The sequence below is a fragment of the Plectropomus leopardus genome, chromosome 11 (genome assembly GCF_026936395.1).
Source record: "Plectropomus leopardus strain MGB_pleo_1.0 chromosome 11, ASM2693639v1, whole genome shotgun sequence".
In the NCBI taxonomy this organism is placed as follows: Eukaryota; Metazoa; Chordata; class Actinopteri; order Perciformes; family Serranidae; genus Plectropomus; species Plectropomus leopardus.
This window is the reverse complement of record NC_142186.1, coordinates 1,994,320-2,006,933: the sequence shown is the minus strand read 5'-3', so window position 1 is coordinate 2,006,933 and position 12,614 is coordinate 1,994,320. Positions and strand designations below refer to the sequence as shown.

General features: G+C 39.4%; 1 protein-coding gene across 1 annotated transcript; it reads right to left on the bottom strand.

Annotated features, from left to right (window-relative positions):
* Positions 1-417: 417 nt before the first annotated feature.
* popdc3 (popeye domain cAMP effector 3) lies at positions 418-12,280 on the bottom strand. The gene is made up of 3 exons (XM_042490477.2): positions 11,614-12,280; positions 7,991-8,099; positions 418-5,869 (listed from the first exon to the last, which is right to left on the bottom strand). Exons 1-3 carry the CDS (start codon positions 12,117-12,119, stop codon positions 5,591-5,593), a joined length of 894 nt encoding a protein of 297 aa, XP_042346411.2. The 5' UTR covers positions 12,120-12,280; the 3' UTR covers positions 418-5,590.
* Between the last annotated feature and the right edge of the window lie 334 nt (positions 12,281-12,614).

Sequence of the window (12,614 nt, the reverse complement as noted above, 5' to 3'; positions counted from 1 at the left end):
TAATGACAAATATAAACATAGTTTTCTGGACATTTTTCCCTAGCTTAAAAAAAGTCAAGAAGTACAAAATCTTGCAATTGGTGTAGATTTTTTGTGAAGTTGCTCATTGCTCAAAAAAGACAACATTAACAAAGAAACAAGGAAATGCCCTGAAAACCAATCTGCTCAGAGTTTGAAAGCTTTAATACTTGTAAAAGGCATCTGAACAGAGCAAAAACAGGTGGTCAACCCAGGCTTAAAGGGTTAAAATTCTTCATATAAACTATATCTATATATAATCCACCTGTTCAGCAAAAATGACAGACTTATCTGATATCTGTATAAAAGAAATAAAACTGCAGCGTTAAATGTGTTACACAAATCCAACATATAGTTAATTTACTGACACTCCAAATAAGAAAAATCTCCACCATGAAATAAACTCAAGTGTCATTTATTTTGAAATTATAATACATGTTTACATCTTTACATCCACATTTTACATCTGCAGGTTACAGTAACAATAGGAATAACCTGTCTCCATTACACAATACAAGACACTGCAGCCACCTATTTATTTCACTTTATACATTCATTATTTATACATCCAAGTATTGCTGCTTTTAACAAAAAAAATGAGTTAATGCTTCCCTAAACTACAACTACCACCTTCCATTTGCATCTTTGAACCAGTCACTTTGCACTTACAGTTTACATCGATGTCTGTGAAAACATGAACGCTAACACACATCTTCCCCCCGGCAGCACAGAATTTCTCTATAATCAGCACAGTTAACAGATCAGTGTCACCAATTCACTATCTGACCAAACCAGAAAAGTCAGAAAAGTGTTTTTGCAGAACATGATATCACAGTGAAGTTGACATTTGACCTTTTGATATGTAACATCCTCAATTAATTGTTCTATCCATTTAGACATTTATGTGAAAGTTTGTCATAATTAGGTTTGGATTCTTGACCTTTGACCACCAGATTCTAATCGGTTCAGTCTTGAGTCTAAGTTGAGGTTTGTGCCAAATCTGATGAAATTCTGTCAAAGTGTTCTTGAGATATCGCATTAATGAAAATGAAAACGATGTAAGGTCACATTAACCTTGACCTTTGACCACCAAATTTTAGTTAGTTAATCACTGAGTCAGAATGAATATTTGTGCTAAATTTGAATTAATTGTATATGGTGTTCTTGAGATATTGTATTCACAAGAATGAGAGAGACACAATGTTGCAGTGACCTTGACCTTTGACCACCAAATTCTCAAAGTCAAAATGGATGTTTGTGCTAAAATTGAAGAAATTCCATCAAAGTATTTAAGATATTGCATTCATGAGAATGAGACAGATTAGGTCACAGTGACCTTGACCTTTAACTACCAAAATCTGTTCAGATCATCTGTCACCTGGATCAACACCAGTTTTCTTGTATAGCGTTCAAATACTTTTTTTCAAATATTTAAACCTTTAAAAATAGTATTTCTTTCAAGAAAGAAAATGCTATCAGCAACTTGGCATGAAATGTCCTGCATATTGACATTTTTTTTAAGGTGACAAGTAAAGTAAACAAAACAACAAGTATTTATTTTTTATTTTGTTTTAGCACTTTTTAAAGGTCATTTTCTGTTTTTGTTTTGTTACTTTTCTTTCCTTTTTTGTGCTAATTTCAGGTAATATGCTTACAACTGTTTTCTTTCTTCAAGTCTTTAAGTCTCTCTTTCAAACTCGGTGCAGACAACTTTTGTACGATTCTTTCGATTACTGGTTGGATAGAGATGGTATTTTTTTTTGGTGGCACGTCATTGTTTCACACTGGCAAAGGGGTTAAGAGTAGTGTGTCCACTCAAGTGTCACATTTCCATTGCTGCAGGTTGAAGCCAATCAGAGTTGGAGCCAGAGGCGATAAATACCCACTAGAGGGAAGTCGATCGCAACCTTTCCCATTTAATACAAAAGCCAGATGTCAGTGAGTGTTAGTGGGTTTTTGTCCAGTGGGAAATGGGCTTTAGGCCACATTTACACGAGAACGGCCCTACTAAAAATGGAAAAGTCTACCCTTTGCATTTAAAAAAAATCCAATAGTACTGTGAAAATGATCCTTGAGTACACAGATCCAAAAAAAAAAAAAAAAACGCTTTAGTATGCATGTCAGGCCAGTATTTGGTGGTGTTACTTTGTAATGACACACCACAGAAGAACACCACGCACATGTCCGGCCATGATGTCATCGTTTTCACAGGATCCGCATACTGCCGGTTTACACGGTGACAAAAGAGGTGGCATTTTCAAGAGAACTAGAGCCCAGTTTCAAAAGCATTTTCAGGCCCCCAGAATGCTGTCATCATGTGAACGAAAGGCCAAACTGCTACAAAAATTTAACGTTTCATGCAAGAATTGTTGCCATGTAATTGGCCTCTTAGAGACCTCCTCTGGCTGAACCAGCTGAGAATACATATTGGACTTCTTGCTTGAGCTGACTTGACCAATGATTGATTGTTGACTCCTCTCTCTCTCTCTCTCTCTCTCTCTCTCTCTCTCTCTCTCACACACACACACACACACACACACACACACACACACACACACACACACACACACACACACAAAGTCTTTCCCAAACTGGACTCTTACTTACCACTGCCACTCCGTCAGAGTGTAACTCTTGTTATTAACCCCCTTCCCGGCTGAATGTAATACCCTTGATTAATGTGTAGGCTATAAACACAGTGGCAAGCTTTAAGAGGAAGTGCCAAAAACTGCAGTTCCACTAATGTCCTCTTGAGGCTACATGGACCTCCATGTTAAAATGCCCAACTTTACAGCAGAAATAAAGAGTTTACAGCCTGGTACAAAAACACTTTTGTTAGCTAATTAGCTAATTTCAACATTCATGACAACTATACAGGGGAGATTTCTTTTTTTATAACTCACCTGTTTACATTTTATTAGGGCCTCAAAATTCTGCAAAAATTAGGGCAAGGCCTATTTGAGGGACAGGCTGTCGGTGAGGTCTCACCTTGTGTTTTCAATAAAATAAATATGATATAGATATATATATATATATATACACAACATTGTCGTGACTAGACAAGTGTATATTTGATCCTAAATACAATGTAAGTTGTTAACATCTGTATGACGATATTAAATGTATATATTAGTTTGAGCAGTTTGTTTGTCTGGTTAGACACAGAACTTTGAAGTTTGAATACATTATGGTAATATTGCTGTTGGAAGGTTTTATTAACCTTTTCCACTCGCCGATAACAGGTGTGAGATGACCCTACACAGAGTGAAAGTGGTAGGGAGAGGGTGGGGGGGGGTGGTTTGGGAAGAGCCCATGAATAGCATGAAAGGATCTTTGTGACATTTAAGTTTATCCACCATCGAACAGCTGTTCCTTTTGTCTGCGTTGAGTTAAGATGTGCCCTGCGATGACTGTTGTCGCAGTGAGGCTGCCAAGTTTTGTGTCATCATACAAATACAGAGACCAACTGTACTAACAGAGTGCATCTGGCAACCCAAGTCACTGCACAGACATAGTGAGTGGATGAGTAGAAGTCAAGAAATAGTTTTAGCAATAACTCTCTCTAAATACACAAATTGTCATTTAAGTATTTCACAAATATCAAACAAAGACAAACATTTCCCCAAAATGTTCCTTAAAGCAGACATTGGCCATGAAAGGTACATCATCATCACTGGTCAATACCTGGGGATATGTGCACCGCAACTACGACCAGACTTCAGGGGATTACGCACCACAACCTTGTGCTGACCACAGATTTATATACTGGTGCGGACTTTCCCAAAATATGCAAATAAAGGGGCTTTAAAAAAGCTGCTCTGTCAGCCACTGCTTTAGCATAATGGGTTAAAACCTGTTCATTTTAAAATGGATGAGAAGATACATGAATGGGAACAAAAAAATAGATCTGTCTTCATTTTATTGCGAAGAGGTTAACTTTTGGGGATCATTAACAGTGTGCACTGTTTTGTTACATGACAGTAACACAGGTTTTTAAACACTGAGAAAGAATGAAAAAATAGCACTTTATTTCTCATTCAAGCTGCAACTCCACCTTCAACCACAGTAAGGGTTGCAATGGCAGAGTGGTGCTGTTGGTGTTATTCATTGACTCCACGGGCTGAGAAAGTAGCTAGTCAATGTTATTTATGAAGTACTTTTATACAAAATAGGCAGTAGAAATGAGACACCGGGCTTCGTCAGTCTCTAGCTAAGGCAATTCTAAGTGCCCATTTGAGATTTCAGATTGACTGGGCAACCCATCGAGGAGAAAAAAAACGGACTTTTCTTCATTTTATAGCAGGATATCCGTTCAGAAATAATCTGCCCAACATGGTAAAAGTAGGGATGTCCTGATCACATTTTTTGCCCCTGATCCCGATCCAATCTTGAGTATCTGCAGATAAGTCCCAAACCTGTTTTTATTTTTTAGATAACACAGCTGCACTGTGCACATTGTAAGTAGGCTTCTTCAATGAATAGCCTATGCTTGACAGTATGAATAACTGAAAAGCTCTGCAATGCATTAGCCTATTATTGTATGTATTTTACACAATAAAGCATAAAATGACAAAACCTCCCTTTAATCTTATTGGTCTTGTCGCTGTCTCAAGGGAACGACTGTCCCTTTAAGAGATTCTCCAGCGTTTTTGCTTCAGTGCAACGTGTGTCTGTGTTAGCTGAATGAACTGTATTTTAGAGTGTCTGTCTTTGTCGTTCGCACATATTCTTGGCAGATCTAGATTCATTAATACGTAAACCATGTTGGATTTTTGCTTGTGCAGCTTTAATTGTCCTTGCAGTGGTGAGTGAGGTTGTAGTAAGCTCTGCATTGCTTTCCTCTCCTCTTCTCCTCCTCACTACTCTGAGCAGGGCGCAGAAACACAGTGTGCTATAACCAAAGGCAAAATACAAAAGTCTCAAACTGAGCTGAAATAAAACAAGTGCTCAGAACTTGGGTAGCTAATGTAAATAAACAATCTCACACTGTGTTTAATTCATGGTGTGTTTGCTCCGTGTTGTTGCATTAAATTAAAACACCTGCGTGATAGTCGACATAAAACAAAGGATCAGATAACTTTATGAGCTAAATATAGCCGATTTGGATCAGTCAAAAAATGCCTTGATCAGCCCTGAGTCCGATGTTTAAGATTGGATCGGGACATCCCTAGTTAAAAGGCTTCTATCTCAAAGTACATGACAAAAAGCTACGTTCAAACAGTATGAATAACATCAGCCTAGTTGGTAAGGCTACAAAACAGTAGCCCACAGATGTCCCAGGCTGTCTATCAGTCACATGACCCTGGTCTATTCCCCAGAGAGTATCCTCTTGACCTGACACCATGTTTGTTGACAACTGCACCTACCAAATCTACATGTTGAGATCAAATGACAACGCAAGCAGATTTAAGATAACATCACTTGAAACTCACTTACCACACATGGAACAGATAATACTACACCATGCCACACCCAACTGACACATATTCCGTCATGCAAGGAGTCAGTTAAGTGTTTATGGCTTGGAGCTGTGTGTGTGTGTGTGTGTGTGTGTGTGTGTGTGTGTGTACACTCAGGCAGTCCTTGTCCCCTGCACTGGCACTTGCAGGAAGCCATCTGCCTTTTCTAATTCAGTCCCCGGCATGTGGCAGTAACTTGGTAAGCGGAGATCGAAACGGTGCCCTGCCTTGTTGGAAGCCTTGTCATTAAGGGAGAACAACTTCTCTGCAATGTCGTTGCGCACGACCAGGGCAAAGATCTTAGCTATGTAACGATGCTTTGCAAAAAGCAGATAGAGTTTCTTCCTCCTCCACGCCACATATCTGCAGGGGTTATCTGCATGCAGGGTCACCTGTGGAGGATACAACAGACAGAAGAAAGCTGGTGTCATGTGTGTCCATTAAAGGCCTCAAGTTTATTACAACAACTAATCTTGTAGTTGTAATTTCTGTCACCTGGAAACAACTCCATCGGACTAAATGGCCACCATCTTGGGGTCTGGTATCTAGTTATTATACATCTAATGTGTTAACTATATGCATATTGGATCCCAAAATATATAATTAAAAGCCACTCATCGATTTGCCTTCCCCAGAGTTAAAAAAACAGAAGAACATCAAAAGAACAGAATTTGAAAAAGTTTTCTTGATCCCACTGCAGTTTTTGGCAAATGTTATTGCAACAGGAGGAAACAGTACATTTGTATTTTTTATTATGACCGGTATTGTTTTTTCAGGGCCAATACTGCTACCAATTAGTAGTTAATGAGAACGATAACTGATATTTGGAACTGATGTGCATTTACCAAAACATATTCTGTCAAAATTTAGAATTTGGAATACAACAAACTCCAACACAGAACTTTGTGCAAATGCCTTTAGCGAATGCTTAATCAAAACTGCAACTTTTATTTTTTTATTATTTTTCATAAAGTTCAGTGAAAATTTAAATTAAAAATGAATGAATAAAAACAGCTCCCTGAGGTTTTACAAAATAAAAGTTCCTCCCATGCTGACACTTTCTTTGCATATATTGCAGACCGCCTTGCCTGGTGTTGGTTGAGTGTTATACGCACACTTTTGCATTAATTAATTTTACCGGCAATCATTAGAACAAAATGCTGATTCAGATAATTGTCAAAATACCAAATGTTTGCCCCAATAATCGGCTAGACCAATAATCTGTCGACTGTTAATCATAAATGCTATTTACACCAGATTGCATATAAAGATGGACAACATGACAGCTCACTCAAAGTGTAACTTTTCAATCTGGATCGCCCCCTGGTGTCTGTCTGCAGTATAGGTCATAAAGCCCGCCCCTCCATGTTAGTGAATGGACATAGGCCAAACTAAAAACTCAAACACGCCAAAAAAGTTTTTCCCCATAAATGGTTTCTGTCACTGAAGGTAGTTCTCCTCAGTCTGATGTTTGTTCAAGTGATTGTTTTTTATATCAGTTCAATTTTAATAAGTTAATCAATTCTACAAAAAGGGGATTTTCCGCCATGATCGACAGCTGTGACAGCAAATCCTTGCGCTTGTGGGGGCTACTTGTGATTGGTCAGACGGGTGTTTTGCAGGGTTTTGCATCTTCACTGGTCTCACAATTCGATTTGATTACAATAATCATGTCAACAGGTCAATTGGATTAGATTCCATGATGCATCATAATGTATTGCATCATCAGTTTTCTATATTAGTACACACGGTTACTTTTTCATCAATAAATACAAGCAGTCAGCTAGCTCTGCTCTCCCACAATTCAATAAGAAGTTGCTACCATATGGCACTGGTTGCTACCATACGACGCTGGTTGCTACCAGGAAGTTCTCTTGAACTGAAGAACTTTACTGTCCAGCCGCAGCCAGAAAATCAACAAGTAGTGTTACGTGGCTATAATCGATTATGTGCTGTCACTGCATCGATGCAGAATCGTCCACGTCTGCATCACAATGCATCTTAGAAATGATCATTTTAAACACCCCTTGTGTTTTTGCGGGAACTCTACTGCTACTGTGCAGACTCTGGCTCCGAATGACCTCATAAGCACAATATGGCGGAGGCTGTATTCGGGATATTTTAGCTTCACTTAAGCATAGCCGGAGTACGTTGGGGTTCCTCGTCCATCTTTATATACAGTCTGTGATTTACACCTGTGTTTCTCAGACCATGACATGACAAAAATTGCTGTTGTGCGAAAGATCCATGCAGGTCGATGGCACAAAAAATAATATATATGTATATCAGGCTTTGGATGATGATTTGTTGACCACAACATTAATACAGGATGTGAAGTGGAGCCTCTTCCTTTAGCTGCACATAACGCTGAGTAAGACATTCTTGTTGGGCCACGAAGATCTAAACAAAAATTGTGGTTACATACTTGCTGGCACAGGGTTGAATGAATTGACATTCCTGAGTTATTAACGGCTGAAAAGTTATTTTGCACATGCACATGACTTGACATGGACCTGGAAGACCCCCTCCTCTGATGGTCTGAGAGAGTCCCACTCAGGTGAGTCCAGAAACTGGAACGGGTAGATGTAGTGCAGAAACTCTCCGTTCACTGTCACACGGATTCTGTGGGAGAACAGATGCAAAGTTGATATTAACAAACTCACTTTCAAATGGGAAACACAATAAAATAAAGGGCAGGTCAACAATACACACAAAACCTGCTGCTAAAATGGGACTCAGTTGTAGGGTTTCCATTACAGATTTGCACAAAACTTAAGCTATATTTTTCAAAATTTCGATAAAACATAATTGCAAGATGACTATGTTTCCATTGAGTGACGTTATGCAACTTCTCTCGCGATGTTACGCAACGTTCCTCTTGCGACAACATTCCGTGAAGCACAGCGATGCATGTTGCAAATGAAAACATTAGCAGGTTTATTTTTATTGCAGCCACTTGATAAAACCAATCTAATATCGCGGTCATTACTTTGTCCTGTGTAAGCGTTAAGAAGAGTCTCGGTCTCTTCCTCTATATTTTGTAGAATGTTTTGTAATTGATCCTACTTGTAACTATTTAGGTTAAGTGGCGTTTGGCAACCCTAAAGTCACATTGGCGCCAGCCAGTGTTAGACATCATATGAGCTATAAAAGCAAAAACAGTGTTTCCATTGCAGTTTTGCAAAATACGGCTCTTTCAAATTGCCTTAAACACCTCATGTGAGCGTAAGAACTTTTTTGCGTTAATGTTTTGCTAAAATAAGTAAATATGTTAAAATGATATATGAAACATTAAAACTGTGAGCCTGATTAAAACCTATTTAAAAAATAAATAAATAAAATATAAAATAAAATAAAGTAGAATAAAAGTTCATAAAAAAATAAAAAGTTCAGGTGAAAGCCAAACTAAGAATGCAGGTTCTGAGGGAAAACAGCTGCCAGTTCAGCCTTTCATAACTGCACACTGGAATCAATACAGTTCAGCATGCTATATACCGTATGTTAAGTAGTCTGGCAAATATCTACAGGCTGGCAGTGATTTCTTTCCTTTTATTTATTTATTTATTAAAACCTACCTCTGGTGTTACTTTTTTGTAATTTGATGTGATAAGTGATGTTTTATATCATGTTTTAACTAAAAAAATGACATTGTTGTTTGTGTACTTCTTTTTCAAAGGCCTGTTTTGGGCAATGACAGTCTCTGAAGAAGTCTCTTTTCTTATTATTGTACTACGTATAGGCACTCTGGCGCTGTGAGGAAAAACTCTGTTTTCAGTGTCTCTGTCACTGTGCTGCACCGTCAGTCTGCTGCGATCTATCCATCAGCTGTGTGATCAGCAAAATGTGTCATTTGTTTTTATTAAGCTTACTTGTTTTTGTCTGTTGTACAAAATAGTCAAATTAATCTCTTGGGCTCAGTCACTTTAGTTCATACAGGAATGTGCAGCTCGAACTGCACTCAGTAGTATCCAAATGTGCAAACACCTGACTCAGAGTCTGTATTCAGGCGCGTTTCATTAAAACAAAACTATTTCTGTGCATTTTCAGTATGCACTCTTTAATCAGCTGCTGCATGTTGAATGTTCAGGAAAACACAGGTGAAAGTAGTAAAGACTGTGCACCACAGTGTGTGTGTGTGTGTGTGTGTGTGCGGTTTGACCTACAACATGATGATAACCTGGTGAGTTGACAGCAACACAGGTCAGTACATCACCTGACTGTTTCATCTCAGCTGTCTTCCACTTTTGTTTCTTTTGAGCTAAATGACGCCACTACGCTCTGAAGACAGCGCAGCTTCCACCTGACCGAACGTAACCGAACACATGAGCTGTGTGTGTATGTGTGTGTGTGTGTGTGTGTGTGTCGGGACAGAGCCCTGTGTGAGCGGAGGAGATGAAGGTGATGCAGTAGAGACTGAAATATAAATAAAATAAATAGCCATAGGCATATCTGGGGAGGGGTTTTCCTCCAGTATAATGGTAAGGAAACACTGATTACTGTTAACACTTACAAATGGCGATCCATCAGAAGTGTCTGTGCTGTGACAGGTCGGTACGACTACATGTATAATTGTAACACCCCTAAAATTGATATATATATATATATATATATATATATATATATTTTTTAATATATATATATATATCAATCTATCAATCAACTAATCAAGAAATCCTTTATTCCAGACTCAGGGTCCATATAAAACAAAATTTAAAAAGTAGATATATGTATATTTCAAGAAAATGGGACAATTGTAGGCAGACCAAAACTTAAGAGTGTGCACAGAACTCGGTCAGCACCTGTTATGTTGACAGGATTGTGTTTTGAAGTTGCTTCAGCTCATACAATAAAGGTTTTTGGTTACGTTTTTGGTTACATTTTGGTTAACATCAGCGGGCTGTTGAAAAGTGACATTACTGACTGGTATTGGTTTTAGGGCATTCATACTACATTAATAACAGTATTGTGTGAGATAAAAATATCAATTTTCTTTGTGCATACAAAAATGCACAATCCCAGAGATGCCCTGAAACTAAAAGAATTACCAAAAATCCAAGAAATGTCCCAAAATCCTCAAAAAACATCCCAAAATTCTACAAACTTCCTGAAATCATATGTCCTAAAATCCTAGAAATATCCTAAAATTCTAAAAACCTCTTAAAATCCTAAGGCCCATAAATCCAAGAAATGTGCCAAAATCCTGTTAATGTCTTTAAATTCTAGAAAAGCTGTACAATTGTGGAAACAGACATGTCTGGATTGCCGCTCTTCCTGAGGTTTCTTCCTTTTTTTTTCCCCGTTACAGGGGTTCTTTTTCGGGAGTTCTTCCTTGATGTGAGGGGCTAAGGGCAGAGGGATGTCGTACACTGTAAAGCCCTCTGAGGCAAACCATGTTTTGTGATAATGGGCTCTATAAATAAAATTGACTTGACTTAACTTGACATGTCCTAAAATCCTAGATCACCCTAAAATCCTCAAAACACCCTAAAATCCTGGAAACGTCCTAATATCCTAGAAAAAAACCTGCAATCTTAGACGTGTCCTAACGTCCTGGAAACTTTCCAAAATCCAACAAACATCCTAAAATTTAGAGACATACTATCTAAGAAATGTCCTTAAATCCTACAAACGTCCTAAAATCCTCCAAATCTGATAAGGTCTTAAAATCCTAGAAACATATAGCATATGGGGCTGAAGTGACTGGCCCCTGGCGTCCTGTAATTTTGTAAACATGGCCCCTGAGCAAAACCGGTTGAGTATCCCTGAACCATGGATCTATTAGAAATGTGGACACAGCCCGGCCTCATTCATTCCTATGAGAGCGGCCCTGAACTGGGCTCCAGAGATGCAGGATACATGATGTTGACGTGATCACGTGTCATCATTATGCTCCTGGTCAGCTGAATCAGCCTCTGCTGTGTAACAGTGACCTGGTGACCAGTTACTCTGCATTACTGAGGTGATGACAGAGGCAAAACTAAATCCAAACTATTTACAATATCCATGCCGAATTGACAGGACCGGTCAAAAAGTCATAATGTGTTACTTTTTGTTGTTTTTCTTTCACCTTTTAGCCTTATTTATAATAATTCTGAGATGTATGAATGCAGTTTGGCGGAGGAGTGATGTAAGTCACCTGCCGGACAGCAGCACGGACAGCTTGTCGATGGCAGTTTTTCCCTCCACGGCGAAGCAGTGGTCCTTCTCTAAGGTGTGGATGTCTCCGTCACAGCAGGCCACTATCTTCCCAAATTGTGTCAGCGACACCCCGAGCTTCTTGAACATGCAGTTGTAGAGCTCCTGGAACTCTTTCTCGAAGGAGACGCTCCTGAGGCGGTAGGCAACGTGCAGCACCTGCCCCAAACACACACCGAAGAGCGCGAAACTCCACAGGAACGAGTCGGTGGTGCACGCGTCGGTCCACGCCCACAGCGTGCAGCAGAAGAAGCCCAGCGTGAGGAAGCTGAACAGGTAGATGAGGCCATAGAAGCCGCTGCCGCCCATGAAGCCGAGGAAGAGGAAGATGTGAGCGAGGTGGAAGACGGAGCCCTCCGAGGAGTCCCTCCACTCCTCACAGCGCGGGTATGCTGCCTCCGCCGGCTCCACCGTGAAGTTCATGGATTCAAAGTCCGGAGGCTCCATGTCGAAGAAAAGTGTGTAAACTAGCACAGCATTTCACTCAGAGTCCTCCAGAGTCCACCAGAGCCCGCAGACATGTCACAAAACACCGCAAACACAGCACCGCACAGACACTCCGACACACACTTGACTGACTGCGTCGACAGCAGCGAGTTAACGGTTAACGCGAATACAACCGGAAGGTGCCTCGATCTACAAAATAAAATGGTAGGCATTTGTTCATCGGGGGGAAATCTGACCACATACACTTGGTTGGAGGCAGTTTTTTTTTTTTTTTTAAATATATAAAGCCCTATTTATATTCTTTAAAACAAATTATGTACTCTGGCCTCCTAGTTACCTTTCAAAATCTTATATTATTTATTTATTAATTTGGCTTTTGCTGTCATTATATATATATATACTGTATATAGGACAGCTCAAGTCATATATTCCTCAAAAGGGGGGGCAGAGGGGATGACATGCAGCCAAGGGGAGCAGGTTGGAGTCTAATCCACC

What these genes read in the sequence shown, in the direction of transcription:
- popdc3 (XM_042490477.2), bottom strand. Translation starts at nt 12,119, where the DNA reads ATGGAGCCTCCGGACTTTGAATCCATGAACTTCACGGTGGAGCCGGCG. An exon ending in TCCGTGCTGCTGTCCGGCAG is followed by an intron (nt 8,100 to 11,613) that starts GTGACTTACATC and finishes GTTCTCCCACAG; the next exon opens with AATCCGTGTGACAGTGAACG. An exon ending in CAGAGGAGGGGGTCTTCCAG is followed by an intron (nt 5,870 to 7,990) that starts GTCCATGTCAAG and finishes TATCCTCCACAG; the next exon opens with GTGACCCTGCATGCAGATAA.